Source organism: Hyperolius riggenbachi, chromosome 1 (genome assembly GCF_040937935.1).
Source record: "Hyperolius riggenbachi isolate aHypRig1 chromosome 1, aHypRig1.pri, whole genome shotgun sequence".
Lineage (NCBI taxonomy): Eukaryota > Metazoa > Chordata > Amphibia > Anura > Hyperoliidae > Hyperolius > Hyperolius riggenbachi.
In genome coordinates, this window is record NC_090646.1 from 94,692,839 (window position 1) to 94,710,641 (window position 17,803).

Sequence of the window (17,803 nt, forward strand, 5' to 3'; positions counted from 1 at the left end):
TTACTTCTTGAATGGAAGTATTTACTGATTTTTTGTGAGTTAGCAAAATATATCCTCCCAATCCCCCTCTTCAGAATTACCACCCATCAACTGGTCCTTGTAAGCAGTGAAAGGCAGTGGGGATTTTGGTCTGAAACCTTCAAGCATTTGGTACATCATGGAAACAGTATGCAGTACCTTGTCTCCTCCCTAACACACTTCTGTATTGAATATAATACTACCTTTAAGTGAAAACAATCTTATTAGATAAGAAATTTAGCTGTAGAATAGTGATGGTCATGTCTAGAACTCACAGAGAGAAGCATGTGATTAGTTTGATCAGGTGATAGCAGGGCCAGGACAAGGTTCTCCAGCACAAGAGGCACAGATTCCAAAGTGCCCCCCCTCCAATTGTGCCTGCCCCACTATAGGTAGCAAATGTGCCCCCAGTGTTAGGCAGCCCCGCTCCACAGGTTAGATATGTCTCCTCAGTATAAGGGAACCCTCTTCCTATTAAAAGCTAGATATACTCTCAGTGTTCATCCATACATTTGGATAAACACCAGATATATAAATAACTAACATTGCACAATATCTCCGACACCAAAATAAACAAAAAAGTTCCCTTTTCCAAGTCACAGAAAAGATCTGTAATATTTCCAATTGAAAAGATGAGTAATGGTGGTGACCTACAAGCGGGTCTGCAGCAATCACCTGTACAAAAACACACTGCAATCAAATTGTAGAATTGCACTGCAAGACCACAATCCCATCTATATAAAGATATAAAGATGACTGACACCTGCAAGAGGTTCTGCAGCAGTCACAAATCCCAAGCAAGAAATACTCTTTTTTTTCTTTTTTTGCAAATCATACAGCGCTATCCTTCACCCGGTGCTTCAAATATATCCGCAGCTGCTAAGGTAACCACAGTCCATTTGGCCTCAATCTAAATTCTAATCAATCCTCAGCGCTACATCCCCATTCCAATAGTCAGCTAGAGATGACATATACTGCAGCCATCCAGTGCTCAAAAGAAATAGGTGACTGCTCAAAAGCTCTGGAGACTGGGAGAGCTGTGGAGACTGGGAGAGCTGTGGAGACTGGGAGATCTGTGGAGACTGGGAGAGCTGTGGAGACTGGGAGGGCTGTGGAGACTGGGAGAGCTGTGGAAACTGGGAGAGCTGTGGAGACTGGGAGAGCTGTGGAGACTGGGAGAGCTGTGGAGACTGGGAGAGCTGTGGAGAATGGGAGAGCTGTGGAGACTGGGAGAGCTGTGGAGACTGGGAGAGCTGTGGAGACTGGGAGAGCTGTGGAGACTGGGAGGGCTGTGGAGACTGGGAGAGCTGTGGAGAATGGGAGAGCTGTGGAGACTGGGAGGGCTGTGGAGACTGGGAGAGCTGTGGAGACTGGGAGAGCTGTGGAGACTGGGAGAGCTGTGGAGAATGGGAGAGCTGTGGAGACTGGGAGATCTGTGGAGACTGGGAGAGCTGTGGAGACTGGGAGAGCTGTGGAGAATGGGAGAGCTGTGGAGACTGGGAGGGCTGTGGAGACTGGGAGGGCTGTGGAGACTGGGAGAGCTGTGGAGACTGGGAGAGCTGTGGAGAATGGGAGAGCTGTGGAGACTGGGAGAGCTGTGGAGACTGGGAGAGCTCTGGAGACTGGGAGAGCTCTGGAGACTGGGAGAGCTCTGGAGACTGGGAGAGCTCTGGAGACTGGGAGAGCTGTGGAGACTGGGAGAGCTGTAAAGACTGGGAGGGCTGTGGAGACTGGGAGAGCTCTGGAGACTGGGAGAGCTGTGGAGACTGGGAGGGCTGTGGAGACTGGGAGAGCTGTGGAGACTGGGAGGGCTGTGGAGACTGGGAGAGCTGTGGAGACTGGGAGAGCTGTGGAGACTGGGAGAGCTCTGGAGACTGGGAGAGCTGTGGAGACTGGGAGAGCTGTGGAGACTGGGAGAGCTCTGGAGACTGGGAGAGCTCTGGAGACTGGGAGAGCTCTGGAGACTGGGAGAGCTCTGGAGACTGGGAGAGCTCTGGAGACTGGGCTTTTACGTGGTTTTATCTTTTATGTGCACTGGATGTGCATTTGACCCTTTACTATCGCAAAAGGGTCCCTGTTATAAGGGCCCGCAATGTAAGTCTATGTACGGATTATACTTGTGTGTTCATTGTGAATAAATATTGGAACGTTTTTGACATTTCTGCTGACGGATTGCTGAACTTTATCTGGTGACGGTTACCTATTTCTTTTGAGCACTGGGTGGCTGCAGCATATGTCATCTCTAGCTGACTACTAGTTTGGATGTAGCGCTGAGGATTGTTTGGAAGAAATACACTTGGCAGCATTACTAGATAATAACAATCCATAGAAGCTAAAGGATGACTGGCAGCCATCAGCCAGCTCTGGGTCCTGCAGGTATCACCAGTAGCTGTGCCCTGCAAAGCAGCTCCTGTCACACAACTAGACTCTGACTGGGAAGCTCCTATGCTCAGGATGCTAACCTGCTGCATGACAGCAGTCACCTAGAGAGAGGCTGTGCATCTTTCACCCCCAGCCTTTCCTTGCACACGTCTCTTTCTACCTGAGCACTGACCCCCAGCCACATGCCACACATACCACCCGACTGCCAGTGCTGCCCCATTGCAACAACTTTCAGCTTGTCCTGAGGACCCCCCCCCCCCCCCCTAAATTAGCACTAGAGCAATAGGTGCTGTTTTCTCCTAAGGCTTATATGTGAAATGCCCTCAGCCCCCGAGCCCATGCAGGAGCAGAGCGGGGACATTATGTACCTCGTACAGGTCCCCAGAAGCCATGCCAGGTGCAGGGCTGACTGTGTGCAGAGTGTCAGGCTCTGGTGCTTGCCTGGCGCAGAATCAGCCGTCGGCCATGCGGAGTCCCAGCAGCTCCTTCCCTCCTTCATTGTAAGGACAGTCAATAGAGGGCGATGTACGAGTGGGGCTAGTGAGGGAGGATCCAGGACACAACAGTGAGGGGCCGGTGCAGTAAAACATGATGCTCCCTGTCTGATAGTGCTCTTCTCACACCAGCATCCTGAAAGGGGGCATTAGTCTATGGGCCTCGAGGTCACTAAAAGACAAGTGACAGCACACACGCTGCTACACCATGGCAGGAGGAATGCCCAAGGTGATGTCAGCCCGCTCCCTGGGAGCCATGCGCTCAGAGGCTGAAGCCTATCCAGCCTCTGCCATGGCCGGCCCTGGGTGATAGATATGTAAGCCTCTGATTTGCTGGTCATGATCATGTGCTAAAGCTGGATGTGATCACAGCAAATCAGAGCTTTGAAAATCTATCAGCTGATCAAACAAATCACATACTTCTCTGTGAGTTCTAAACACAACCATTACTACTGTAGAATTAATCGTATAAAGACCTTTCCTGGAGATTTAAATTCTTGGTTTGAGTATTTAGCCACTAGTATTTCATTACTGCTTTTCTTCAGCTGCCACACACAGAGAAATGGTGACCAGTTCAACATTTCATCACTATCATGCTGTCAGGAATGTTTTCACAGCCACAGAAGGGTTTTATGACTTCTAATTAGTTATCAGGTGAACTGTCGCCAACGTCTCATTGCTCTGAGTGCAGAGATAAAGCACTGGATTTTTCAACCCTTGCAATGAGTAAAAGTAAACACAGGCAAGTTTTAAGTAGGATTGGCACCATATATATTTCATTATGTCATATATTATTTCAGGTACCCTTTTAATAGATTTTTTTTTCTTTTAATATGAATTATGTTTTGTGGTACGATGGGGGCGGAGCATCGCACCGCAAACGCAATAGTCAGGTGTAAAACCGGTTTGCAAAAAAGTATACAAAAGTAGGTGAAAAAGTACTGTCAAAATTATTCTGAGTATTATTATTTATTATTATTTAGTATTTATATAGTGCCGACATATTACGCAGCGCTGTACAGTGTATATATACTTGTCACAGTGTATATATACTTGTCACTAACTGTCCCTCAAAGGAGCTCACAATCTAATCTCTACTATTATCATATGTCTATGTTTGTATTATGTAGTGTAAGTACTGTAGTCTTGGGCCAATTTAGGGATGAGCCAATTAACTTATCTGAATGTTTTTGGGATGTGGGAGGAAACCGGAGTACCCGGAAGAAACCCACGCAGACACTGGGAGAACATACAAACTCCTTGCAGATGGTGCCCTGGCTGGGATTCGAACCGGGACCCAGCGCTGCAAGGCGAGAGCGCTAACCACTACGCCACCGTGCTGAGTATTTTCTTGCTGGCTGGTGGCTTAAAGAGACACTGAAGCGAAAAAAAATATATGATATAATGAATTGGTTGTGTACTATGAATAATTACTAGAAGATTAGCAGCAAAGAAAATACTCTCATATTTTTATTTTCAGGTATATAGTGTTTTTTCTAACATTGCATCATTCTCTAATATGTGCAGATTACACAACACTCAGCATTCAAAATGATTCTTTCAGAGCAGTCTGTGAACTAATGACCTCTCCTCTGCCAGAGGAAAAGTAAATAGTTAACTAACAGTTGAGATAATAAAAGTCAGAAAACAGCCCTCTCCACGACTTTGAAAGACGTAGAGATAATGGCTTTTTTGCTTAGAGATAACAAATGGAGTTTCTTAACTCTTCCTGTACTGGAAACAATTAGACTGATGTATCTGATCTTAATGTTTTATTTATTAGCTGTACTACACATACAAATCATAATATCATAGTTTTTTTTCGCTTCAGTGTCTCTTTAAAAGACATTTTATTACTAAGGTGTGAAAAAATATCCTAGGAGAAAATGTAGGAGAAAAAATGAAGGGCCGAGGGGATAAAAAAGTAAACAAATATTTCTCGAGATACGTTTTTGTAAACCAACCCTCAGAGATTCGACTCCTTATGTTGTTAGCAAATGTTAAATGATGTAAAATAATTATTCACAGCCACATGTAGGATGGCAAATACAGTGTATTTTATCATTATTATTAATGGTCAAATTACTGCTTTTCTTTAAAACTATGTGAGTCCTCTGATATGAGGGGATTGTTACACGAGGTGACCTTTTGTAGCTGGTGAAATAAGTGGCTTCATTTTCCACAGAACAGAGGCTGTGAGTGCGTCAATAAGCTGCCATGAACTTAAATAATAATTCAATCATTTCTTCTCACGCTCCTGTACTTCATGGATCTGTCTCGCTCTAATAACCTGACCGTGTCAACGTACTGAATGCATAGAAGCTAAAATGACTGACCCGCGGTCCATTATTTAAGATTATCCCTTCATTCAAGTAGACTTAACCTTCCATTATGGGCTGGCTTTAGGTAGGTGATGAAGAACAGCTGAAGAGCTACAGTGTGGCAGTGAAGAGGCTGCTGATGAAATCTTACTACCAGCATGCATCTCTGCAGCTAAATTACATGACCAGGCTACAGAAAAGGATGTTTACAGTAACAAGTCACATGGGTCAGACTTCAAACTCAGATTTTAGCCCATTAACCCAAAATAAGAATATGAGACTCGAGGAAAATTCTATTGAGGATTACTCCCATAGATAGAATTACTTATCTTATAACCTAATTTTCACTTTAGGTTTCCTATGACTTATTACCATTTTAAAACAAGCACTCTAAGGATTCTGGGAAGAGAATGCCATGACCATTTAGCACTGCCTGGGGACATGTTTGAAAAATAAGAGAATAAACCAGGGAATCAGGGATGTCGAACTCCAGGCCCCAAGAGCTGAGTCCATGCCAATGTTTTGAGATAGACAGCTCAGTATAATCAGGTGAACTAAACTTTACCCAATTCACCCCCATCTGTAAATCACAGTCATACCAGAAATATGTGTAAGCCCTGGAGGACTGTGACAACCTTGGATTAGAAGGTAAGATACTGCCGGGCAGAGCTTGAGGTCTGTACACCCACTCCTTGTACTTATTACAATGTGTATAATATGATACAAAAATGATAGTTTTACAGTATATCAGAACAAATACACAAAGTGACAAATTGTCAACAGTAAAAGAGTAAAACACAATTATGAGCATTAAATTACCCCATTGTCTCCAAGTATGTCCAGCTTCTTCATGAGCTCTGAGATGTCTACATCCTGGAAGAGAGCAAACCCACGTAATGAAAACAGTAGGGCAGGACAATGCATGGCAAGCTATGTAGTAGTGCGCAGAGCTGACAATCAACATACACACAACAATGCAACTGGAAGATGGAGATGGTCTTGAGAGATACATACCATGCAGCTACATTCTGAAGACTCTTTATGTCTCCTTGGGGCCTGCAACAGATTGTAGAGCAATCACAGCTGCAGGTCTCCCAGTCTCTAGACAGCTTGAATCTACTCAAGCTTCACTATAGGCTGAACTATGCAATTCAACTACTGTATATGAGGAGGATCACTACAACATGGCCAATGGAACATTAGACTGACTAGAGAATATCTTCCAGTAGAACCGATTGTGCAATAATCTACTCACAATATGCTGTTCATATACATAGACCTCTATTAATATGTGTCTGGCTGTGATGCCACAAAGTCAGCCAAAACATAAGTTTGTCTTCTTAAAAGGAATCTGAGGTGTGAGACCTACGGAAGCTGTCATATTTATTTCCTTTTAAACAATACCAGTTGCCTGGCATTGCTGCTTATCTTTCTGGTCAGTAGAGTCTGAGTCACACACCTGAAACAAGCATGCAGCTAATCTTGTCAGATTTGTCATAGACATCTGATCTGCATGCTTGTTCAGGGTCTATGGATTCAAATATTAGAGGCAGAGGAATAGTAGGACACAAGGACAGACTTATAATTGAAGCGCCGCTAGGCCAACTTTCCATGTGTAAAAACCATGTACAGCAGCCTCTGTCTTTCATGTGTAGGTCTTTTAAGCAGCAGCCTCCCTTTTCCTTGTGTTGCTCCCCATTTGCAGCTTCCCTTATTAATTTACAGCCTCCTCTTCCATAAGCAGCAACCCTTCAGCGCCCATTCGCCTCTCTTCCAGGTCCAGCCTCCACCTTGGGGTGAAACCGCAAGAGGGACATGGAGGCTCACATGTTTATTTCCTTATTAATAATGCACATTGCCTGGCTGTCCTGCTGATCCCCTGCCTCTAATACTTTTACCCTTACAGTCATAGCCAAAAGTTTTGAGAATGGCACAAATACTGGTTTTCAGAAAGTTTGCTGCTGCAGTTTTTATGCTGGCAATTTGCACATACTTCAAAATATTATGAGGCCATAAAATGAACTTAATCCTAAAAATATGTCCACTGCATTTCAATCCTGCCACAAAAAGACCTGCTGAGATCATTTCAGTAATCAGCTCATTGACACAGGTGAGTGACGAGGAGCACAAGGCTGGGGATCATTGTGTCATGCTGATCGAGTTAGAATAACAGACTGGATGCTTTAAAAGGAGGTTGATGCATTGTTCTTCCTCTGTTAAAGGGAACTGATTAAAGAGTTCAACTTACCCGGGGCTTCCTACCGGCCCCCTGCAGACGTCCTGTGCCCACGTCGGGACAAACCGATCCTCCAGTCCCTGCAGTGATCCAGTTTCATTTCTGTCAACAGGACAGACTGTGGCCACTGCCCCTGGCTGGGAGAGCCCTGCGCATGCACAGAACAACAAGTTTCTCAGCAGAAGGAGGCTTTGAAAGTCTTCATGAGCCTGAGTGCAACAGAAGACAGGTGGCTCCATAGTGCGCATGTACGAGCGCGTGCTCACGCATGCACAGTACAGAACAGCCTGTCTTCAGGAGCACTTGGGCTCCCGAAGTCTTCCAAAGCATCCTGCGGTGGGAGATTTGAATGGGGGACAGAGGGCTGGAACAAGAGGACCGTGAGAGAAACGGGAAGGCTCTGTAGGGCACAGAGCCTTCCCCCTTCTTAGCTATCTGTTTTTTTAATTTTAATTAGGCTTCAGGTTTTCTGTAACCATGGATACCTGCAAGGAAACGTGCAGTCATCATTGAGTTGCATAAAAAGGGCTTCACTGTCAACGATATTGCTTCTACTAAGATTGCACTTAAATCAACCATTTCTTGGATGACCAGGAACTTCAAGGAGAAGTTCGATTGATTCAGGGCACCCAAGAAAGTCCAGTATGGCTCGGTTCACATCAGCGTTTGCCAACGGAACCGGCCATACGGTTCCGTGTTCCATTCCGCTGAGCAGACCAATTGAATGCTGCAGGACCCAATTTTCCAGACCGTTTTGTTCAGTGGAACGGAAAGTTTTGCAGCATATAGGAACCAATGAAAACGGACGTTTTACAACTCACTGGCTGTAAAATGGACCATTTTCACCGAATTCAGGTGGCCGGATCTGTATTCTGTTCCGTAAAAAACACTAATGTGAACCGCCTTAGCACCAGGACCCTCTCCTAAAGATGATTAGGCTGTGGGATCGAGATGCCATCATTGCAGAGGAATGGAAGCAGTCAGGTGTGAGTGCATCTTGCAAGCACAGTGAGACAAATAGTGTTTGGAGAATTTCCTAGTGTCAAGAAGGGCAGCAAAGAAGCCACTTCACTAAAGAAAAAAAAAACCATCAAGGACAGGCTGATATTCTGCAAAATTACAGGGATTAGGCTGCTGAAGACTGGGCTAAAGTAATTTTCTCTGATGAAGGACCTTTTCAAATGTTTGGGGCATTTGGCTAAATGCTTGTCAGTCACGAGTAGAAAAAAAGGAAAAATGCCCCCAGTCCTGTCTCATGCTAACAGTAAACCATCCTGAGACCATTCATGTGTGGGACTGCTTCTCATTCAAAGCCTTGGGCTAGGTACCAAAACATCCTCCGACAGCAACTTCTTCCAACCATCCAAGAACAGTTTGGTGAATAACAATGCCTTTTTCTGCATGATCGAGCACCATGCCATAAGGCCAAAGTCATAACTGAGTTGCTGGGGAAAAACAACCATTTGCCTTCTTAAAACAGAAGGACATTGCGATAATTCAGGTAGGAATGAGCATATGATGTCTCCCACAATGCTTCAATTCTGAATATGCAAATCATCCTTTTTTGTTGAACAAAACATTGAAATTTCGGGTTGATGACTAGGAAACTCCCCAGACCTTAGTCCAATTAAGAACTTGTAGTCAATCCTCAAGTGGTGGGTGAACAAGCACAAATTCTGACAAACTCTAAGCATCGATTGTGAATGAATGGGTTGGCATCAGTCAGTATTTGCCACAGGAGTTGCTTGACAGCATGCCAGGGTGAATTGCAGAGGTCTTGAAAAAGAAGGGACAACACTGCAAATATTGACTGTTTGCATAAACTTGATAAGCGGGTGTAACGAATGGTGTCAGCCCACAGAGAGAATCTTATTATTGGTGATCTGCAGTATCACCAACAATACAGATATATACCCGATTATTGATGATCTGCAGAATCACCAATAATACAAGTATGACTAACCTCTGGACACCTGAAAAAAGTGTAAGTGTTTTGGTGCAACAGTAGGCTGTCTCCCGTGGGGCGGGAGACACAGATAACAATGAGCATGGACCACCTGAGGAGCAGGTGGCCCTTGGCTGTGTGTGAACTATCTCCTAGGAAAGGGGATAGAGATAACCTGCGAGCCAGTGATTCCCTGCAATACTGGGAATCAGACTATACTGCAGCCAAAGGACTCCTAAGGGATAGAGCCCCTGACTGGACTGCTGAGAGGCCTCTCTGAGGAACAGGAGGTCTCTGCAGCTACCTGACACTTGGCGGGGTAGTGTCACAGGTAGTACAGACAGACTGAACACTCAAGGTATGAGTGACAGCCAGAAGGGTCGGCCAGGCCGGGTCGGCAACACACGAGCAGATAAGGTACAGAGACAGAAGGCTGATTCGGTAACCAGGTACAGGCAGGGTTTGGCAACAGGTAGGCAGATATGCATAGGTACCCAATCAGAAAGCAGGAGAGAGGTCGAAAGAGCAATTGGTCATAACAGATAAAGCAGAGGCCTAGTTTAGAGTGTGAGGTCCGTGGTCTCAACACCCAGGAACTGGTCTAAAGTATAACACAGCAATGACACAGTATTCCTAAGCTTGGGTGTGAGGTCCTTGGTCACAACACCCTGGAACTGGTCTAAAGTACAACACAGCAATGACACAGTATTCCTAAGCTTGGGTGTGAGGTCCTTGGTCACAACACCCTGGAACTGGTCTAAAGTATAACACAGCAATGACACAGTATTCCTAAGCTTGGGTGTGAGGTCCTTGGTCACTACACCCTGGAACTGGTCTAAAGTATAACACAGTAATGACACAAGCGTAATTTGGCTAAGTGTGAATTCCCAGGTCCACCTGGTTCTAACACACTGTGGGATCTGACTATGGTCTGAGTGCTCACACGTATGTATTCGCAACGGCAGACAACCTGAGACTGACCAGCGAGATCTACATATAGTGCAGCGCTCCTCAGCGCCACCCAGCGCTACTCAGCCAATGACAGTCTGCGCTGGGATCAGCTGACCAACCTGATCAGCTGATCCCTCTCCTCCTGGCATAAAGGTCCTGCCTCCCAGCGCGTGCGCGTAGCTCTCCATCTGTGTGCACTAGAAGGCTCAGACAAACCAGACGTATGCTGCTGTGCGGAAACCGCCGGTCTGAACGCGGAGACAGTCACCCCGCCGCCAGACCGCGCGGCGGCATCTCCGCAATCCTTTACAGTACACCCCCCCGAGAAGTGGACTCCGGACACTTCCCACCAGGCTTCCCAGGATGTGAGTCATGAAACTCTTTTTTTAATTCTTCCGCATGCATGCGACAATCTGGCACCCAAGTTCTTTCCTCCACACCATATCCCTTCCAGTGAACCAGATACTGCACGGAATTCTGCACTAACCGAGAGTCCAGAATCTTTTCAATCTCATATTCAGGTTGGTCATCAACCAACACTGGGGGGGGGGGGGGGGGGGAATCCACGTGCACTGCCGGCTTTAACAGAGACACATGGAATGCTCTCACGCCTCGCATGATGGCTGGGAGATCAATAGCATAAGTGACGTTATTAATTTTTCTGGTCACTGGAAAAGGTCCTATGAATCTAGGACCCAGCTTGGGTGACAGTTGCTTCAAGGCCAAATGCCGAGTGGACACCCACACCAAGTCCCCTGGAGAGAATTTCCACTCTACGGACCGCCTTTTGTCTGCCTGCTTTTTCTGGGTCTGGAAGGCTTTCCTCAAGTTTCTCTTAACCATTCCTCAAATCTCCTTCAAAGCCCTCTGCCAGTCCTCCAGGGCTGGGAATGGTGTAGATGCCACTGGCAATGGGGCAAACTTGGGTGATCTTCCCGACACTATCTGAAATGGGGAAAACCCTGAAGAGGAACTCTTCAGGTTGTTGTGCGCAAATTCTGCAAATGGCAAAAATTTTACCCAATCGGATTGCGCATCTGCAACATAACATCTAAGAAATTGTTCCAAGGACTGGTTAACTCTCTCGGTCTGGCCATTGGTCTGTGGGTGGTAGCCTGATGAGAATGCAAGATCCATGTCCAGCTGATGGCAAAAAGCTCTCCAAAACTTAGATACAAATTGGACTCCCCAATCTGACACTACATTTTCCGTAATGCCATGCAGCCGGAAAATGTGCTGGATGAAGAGATCGGCCAATTCCTGGGCCGAGGAGAGTCCTTTCAAGGGGACAAAGTGAGCCATCTTACTGAATCTGTCTACTACCACCCAAATGACCGTCCTGCCCTCAGACCTGGGGAGCTCTCCCACAAAATCCATGGACAAGTGAGTCCAAGGTTCACTCGGGACCGGCAAAGGTTGTAAAGTACCAACAGGAGCCTGACGAGAAGGTTTACTCCTAGCACACACTGCACACTCTCTTACAAACTCCTTACAGTCTGTTGCTAATGTAGGCCACCAAGCACATCTGGCCAGCAAATCCTGAGTTCTGGTGGCCCCAGGGTGACCAGCATTTTTGTGAGAATGGAACAGCTGTAACAGTTGTAGACGGAAAGGTAGTGGCACAAACATAACCCCGTCAGGCTTCCCCTCTGGAACATCCTGTTGGTAAGGGCTCAGAGTGACTGTCCAATCTTTCCAGGTCTCAGTGGCTGCCAAAACCACCTTCTGAGGTAGAATGGTCTCAGGGGCTGAGGGCTGTACCGTCTCGGGCTCGAAACACCTGGACAAGGCGTCGGCCTTGACGTTTTTACTACCAGGGGTATACGTAATTACAAATCTGAATCTCGAGAAGAACAAAGACCATCGGGCCTGACGGGGGCTAAGTCTCTTGGCACCCTCTATGTACTCCAAATTTTTATGATCTGTATAAACTGTGATAGTGTGTTCTGCACCTTCTAGCCAATGTCGCCATTCCTCAAAGGCTAACTTGATGGCTAAAAGCTCCCGGTTGACTATATCGTAGTTTTTCTCTGCGGGTGAAAACCTACGAGAGAAGTAGGTGCATGGGTGGAGTTTACCCTGTAAACCCGAACGCTGAGATAATACAGCCCCCACCTCCACCTCTGAAGCATCCACCTCCACGATGAAGGGGAAGGTGACATCCACATGTCTTAATATGGGTGCAGAACAGAACAGTTTTTTCAGTGTGGAAAAGGCAGTATGTGCCTCTGCTGACCAGTGGTAAGCATCAGCCCCCTTTTTGGTGAGACTGGTGAGGGGCGAGACCACTGTAGAGTACCCCTTTATAAACCTCCTGTAGTAGTTGGCAAAGCCCAAAAACCTTTGGAGCGCCTTCAGTCTCACAGGCTGAGGCCACTCCAAGACAGCAGAAACCTTACCAGATCCATAGAGAGGCCAGACCTAGCGATAATGTACCCCAGGAAGGCAACAGAGGTCACTTCGAAAATACATTTCTCAAGTTTAGCGTAAAGCAGATTCTGTCTTAACTTCCCTAGGACAAACTTGACATGCTTTCGGTGTTCCGAGAGATTAGACGAAAAGATCAGAATATCGTCCAGATATACTAGGACAAACTTCCCCAACACCTCCCTGAACACCTCATTAATCAACTCCTGGAAGACGGCCGGGGCGTTACACAACCCGAAGGGCATCACCAGGTACTCGTAGTGCCCGTCGGGTGTGTTGAAGGCCGTCTTCCATTCGTCACCATCCCTGATACGAACTAGGTTGTATGCATCTCTTAAATCTAATTTCGAGAAAATCTTGGCGTTAGTAACCTGAGTAAACAAATCGTCAATCAAGGGCAGAGGATAACGATTTTTCACTGTAATCTTGTTTAAACCTCGGTAATCAATGCAAGGACGAAGGCCTCCATCTTTTTTCTTTACAAAAAGGAATCCTGCCCCTACTGGTGAACGAGAGGGGCGGATAAACCCTTTAGCCAAATTTTCTTTGATATACTCCTGCATTGCCAGTTTCTCAGGCCCAGATAGATTATAGAGGTGACCTCTGGGAGGCATAAAACCAGATCTTAAATCGATGGGACAGTCATAGGTACGGCGGGGGGGGGGGGGGGGGGGAGTTTATCAGCTGATTTGGGACAAAACACGTCTGCAAATTCTGCGTATTGGCTTGGCACACTTTTAACCTGAATCTTGGTGTTACCCACGGTTACTTTCGCTAAACAGTGATGATAACAATGGGTAGACCAGCTCGTTAGCTGACCTGAAACCCAGTCTATCTGAGGTGAGTGAAGCTGTAACCATGGCATGCCAAGAATAACGGTGGAGGTTGCCATACGCAAGACCAGAAACTGTAGACTCTCTTTATGTAGTACCTCAACACTGAACTCCAACTCCGGGGTCTGAGACAGGGGATGTCTACTTTGCAGAGGAGAGTCATCTACTGCAGTGACCAAAACCTGCTGGTCCAATGGAAGTATGGGAATCCCCAACTTTTTAGCAAACTCGTAATCCATAAAGTTGGCCGCTGAGCCAGAGTCTAAGAAAGCTTCAGTGGAAACAGTCTGACCCTCCCATGTGACAGAACAGGGAAGGAGCAAGCGATTATCATTTAGAGGTAAAGATTGCGCGCCTAGGGTATTACCTCTGACTACACCTAGGCGGCAGCGTTTCCCGACTTCTTGGGACAATTCTGCACCTTATGACCCTCCTCTGCACAGTATAAACAGAGCTGTTCGGTTTTCCTGCGATTCTTTTCCACCCGTGTCAATTTTGACTGCCCAATTTGCATTGGCTCTGGCGGAGGTGACACGGGTGGAGGAGAGACATAGGAGGCATATCTCAAAGTGTTCTTACCCCGGGTCTGTTTCTGATAGCGTAAACGCAGATCAACCCGTACTGCTAAGGCGATTGCCTCATCGATAGACTTAGGTTCAGGGTGTCCCAACATCAAATCTGAGACTGCGTCTGACAACCCTGATAAAAAACAGTCTAACAATGCAAATGTCCCCCACCTAGCTTACACAGACCACTTCCTGAACTCAGCTGCGTAGACTTCTACCGGATCATTGCCTTGACGCAAAGTTTTGAGCTTCCGCTCAGCAGTAGAGGCAATGTCCGGATCATCATAAATTATGGCCATGGCCTTAAAAAATTCCTCGACTGACGTCAAAGCCTCATGCCCTGCCTGAAGGCTATATGCCCATGTTTGAGAATCCCCTGACAGCAGGGTCTTAATAAATAAAATTCTCTGTCCCTCAGTTCCTAACAAGTTGGGTCTCAACTCAAAATACGACATTACTCGATTTTTAAAATTCTGAAAGTCAGATCTATGACCAGAAAACCTTTTGGGTACAGACATAAGTAAGTCTGTAACTGGAGGGGATCGCACTGAATTCACAGCCGTCTGAAGGACCTGTATGGACCCAGACAAGGCAGTGATCTGGGTCTGATGACCGTCCAGCACTCTGATGAAATTCTCCACCGAGGTGGTGAGTGCATCGAGATGGCTGTGGAGTGCGTCCATTTTGTTTTTCAGGTCTGCCGTTCTGTAACGAATAGTGCCAGCACACAGAGAGAATTAGATTATTGGTGATCTGCAGTATCACCAACAATACAGATATATACCCGATTATTGATGATCTGCAGAATCACCAATAATACAAGTATGACTAACCTCTGGACACCTGAAAAAAGTGTAAGTGTTTTGGTGCAACAGTAGGCTGTCTCCCGTGGGGCGGGAGACACAGATAACAATGAGCATGGACCACCTGAGGAGCAGGTGGCCCTTGGCTGTGTGTGAACTATCTCCTAGGAAAGGGGATAGAGATAACCTGCGAGCCAGTGATTCCCTGCAATACTGGGAATCAGACTATACTGCAGCCAAAGGACTCCTAAAGGATAGAGCCCCTGACTGGACTGCCGAGAGGCCTCTCTGAGGAACAGGAGGTCTCTGCAGCTACCTGACACTTGGCGGGGTAGTGTCACAGGTAGTACAGACAGACTGAACACTCAAGGTATGAGTGACAGCCAGAAGGGGTCGGCCAGGCCGGGTCGGCAACACACGAGCAGATGAGGTACAGAGACAGAAGGCTGATTCGGTAACCAGGTACAGGCAGGGTTTGGCAACAGGTAGGCAGATATGCATAGGTACCGAATCAGAAAGCAGGAGAGGGGTCGAGAGAGCAATTGGTCATAACAGATAAAGCAGAGGCCTAGTCTAGAGTGTGAGGTCCGTGGTCTCAACACTCAGGAACTGGTCTAAAGTATAACACAGCTCTGACACAGTATTTCTAAGCTTGGGTGTGAGGTCCTTGGTCACAACACCCTGGAACTGGTCTAAAGTATAACATAGCAATGACACAGTATTCCTAAGCTTGGGTGTGAGGTCCTTGGTCACAACACCCTGGAACTGGTCTAAAGTATAACACAGTAATGACACAAGCGTAATCTGGCTAAGTGTGAATTCCCAGGTCCACCTGGTTCTAACACACTGTGGGATCTGACTATGGTCTGAGTGCTCACACGTATGTATTTGCAACGGCAGACAACCTGAGACTGACCAGCAAGATCTACGTATAGTGCAGTGCTCCTCAGCGCCACCCAGCGCTACTCAGCCAATGACAGTCTGCGCTGGGATCAGCTGACCAACCTGATCAGCTGATCCCTCTCCTCCTGACATAAAGGTCCTGCCTCCCAGCGCGCGCGCAGCTCTCCATCTGTGTGCACTAGAAGGCTCAGACAAACCAGACGTATGCTGCTGTGCAGAAACCGCCGGTCTGAACGCGGAGACAGCCACCCCGCCGCCAGACCGCGCGGCCGGCATCTCCGCAATCCTTTACAGCGTGTCAATAAAAGCCATTGAAACTCATGAAATGCTTGTAATTATACTTCAATACACCACAGAAAGAACTTACAAATCTAAAAACACTGCAGTAGAAAAACTTTGTGAAAACCAGTATTTGTGCCATTCTCAAATCTTTTAGTGAAGACTGTAGACCCTGAACAAGCATGCAGATCAGATGTTTTTGACTGAAGTCTGACTGGATTAGTCTCATGCTTGTTTCAGGTGTGTTATCCATATACTACTGCCGCCAAAGAGATCAGTGGGACTGCCACACAACTGGTATCGCTTTAGGCAGGGGACACACTTGTCTTTCAGTTTTCTGCACATCATGTGTGTTTCTATGCAGAAAAAAAACTTTTTTCACAGCAGCTAATGTAGTTGATAGAGAAAACTTACAATGTGCAGAATTATCATACAGGATGTCAAGTTTTTTTTTTCAGCGCTGGAAAAAAATGAACTAGCCCCCAATAAAGTCCAGTAAAAACCAGGACCGTCTCCTAAAGATGATTCAGCTGTGGGATCGAGGTGCCACCATTGCAGAGGAATGGCAGCAGGCAGGTGTTTCCTGCAAGCGCAGTGAGACAAATACTTTTGGAAGACTTCCTAGTGTCAAGAAGGGCAACAAAGAAGCCACTTCACACAAAAAGCTTCAGGGGCAGGTTGATATTCTGCAAAATTACAGGGATTGGACTGCTGAGGACTGGGCTAAACTAATTTTCTCTGATGAAGCCCATTTTCAAATGTTTGGGGCATCTGGCTAAATGATGGTCAGTTATTATTAACATACTCAGTTTAAATCTGTTTTTTTGTGTGCAGAAAATGCACAAGTGTGTCTCCTGCCTAAAAGAAAAATATGGCAGCCTCTATACCCCTTTGACTTTAGGTGTACTTTACAAGGTACTCTTCCCCACGGCAGCTCGTCACGAGGGCAATGTAAGTCGCGGTGCGATATAAGTAGGTAAATAGCTCCAAAACCCGCTACAAACCATGCAATGCATTTTCACATGATCCAGGCCTACCGCATGGATTATTGAGCAATGCAAGTCTATGGCGCTGCTGTAAGGGTAAATGAAGGACGACTGAAGAGAGAAGAATATGGAGGTTGCCACATTTATTTCCTTTTAACCTTCCTGGCGGTAAGCCCGAGCTGAGCTCGGGCTATGCCGCGCATGAAGATATCTCAGCCCCTGGTGGGGCAATTTTCTTCATTTAAAATGCTGTACGCACAGCTATCACTTTGCTAGCCGCGCGTACAGCTTGATCGCCGCCGCTCTGCAGCGATCGCCCGCATGCAGCGGCGCAAGAGGGCCCCCCCGCCAGAGCCCTGCGCTGCCCGGACCAATGAGTTCCGGGCAGCGCTATGGGCTGGATCGGAGGTGGCTGACGTCCATGACGTCATTCCGATCGTCGCCATGGCGACAGGAGAAGCCAAACAGGGCTTGCTATTGATGCCGGCGACGATCGCACTAGAGGGACACATGCGCCCTCTAGTGGTGTTTCATGTAGCTACCACTCTGGTAGCTTTACATGAAATAAAGAAAAAAAATAAAAAAAAAAAGGATTTTTGCCTTTTTGGCAAAAACAATTAACCGCCAGGAGGGTTAAACAATACCAGTTGCCTGGCAGC

At 46.6% G+C, this 17,803-nt stretch overlaps 1 protein-coding gene and 1 long non-coding RNA gene across 6 annotated transcripts in view; one reads left to right on the top strand and one right to left on the bottom strand.

Annotated features, from left to right (window-relative positions):
* Positions 1–17,803, bottom strand: part of JAKMIP1 (janus kinase and microtubule interacting protein 1) — a 213,712-nt gene that overhangs the window by 32,394 nt on the left and 163,515 nt on the right. For all 5 annotated transcript variants that reach the window (XM_068277104.1, XM_068277088.1, XM_068277079.1 and 2 more), the window contains one exon: positions 6,035–6,088. In XM_068277104.1, coding sequence (XP_068133205.1) covers positions 6,035–6,088 — 54 coding nt within the window. The remainder of the gene's footprint in view (positions 1–6,034; positions 6,089–17,803) is intronic.
* The window catches only part of LOC137563968 (uncharacterized), a 50,729-nt gene that overhangs the window by 18,793 nt on the left and 14,133 nt on the right, over positions 1–17,803 (top strand). The window lies entirely within an intron of this gene.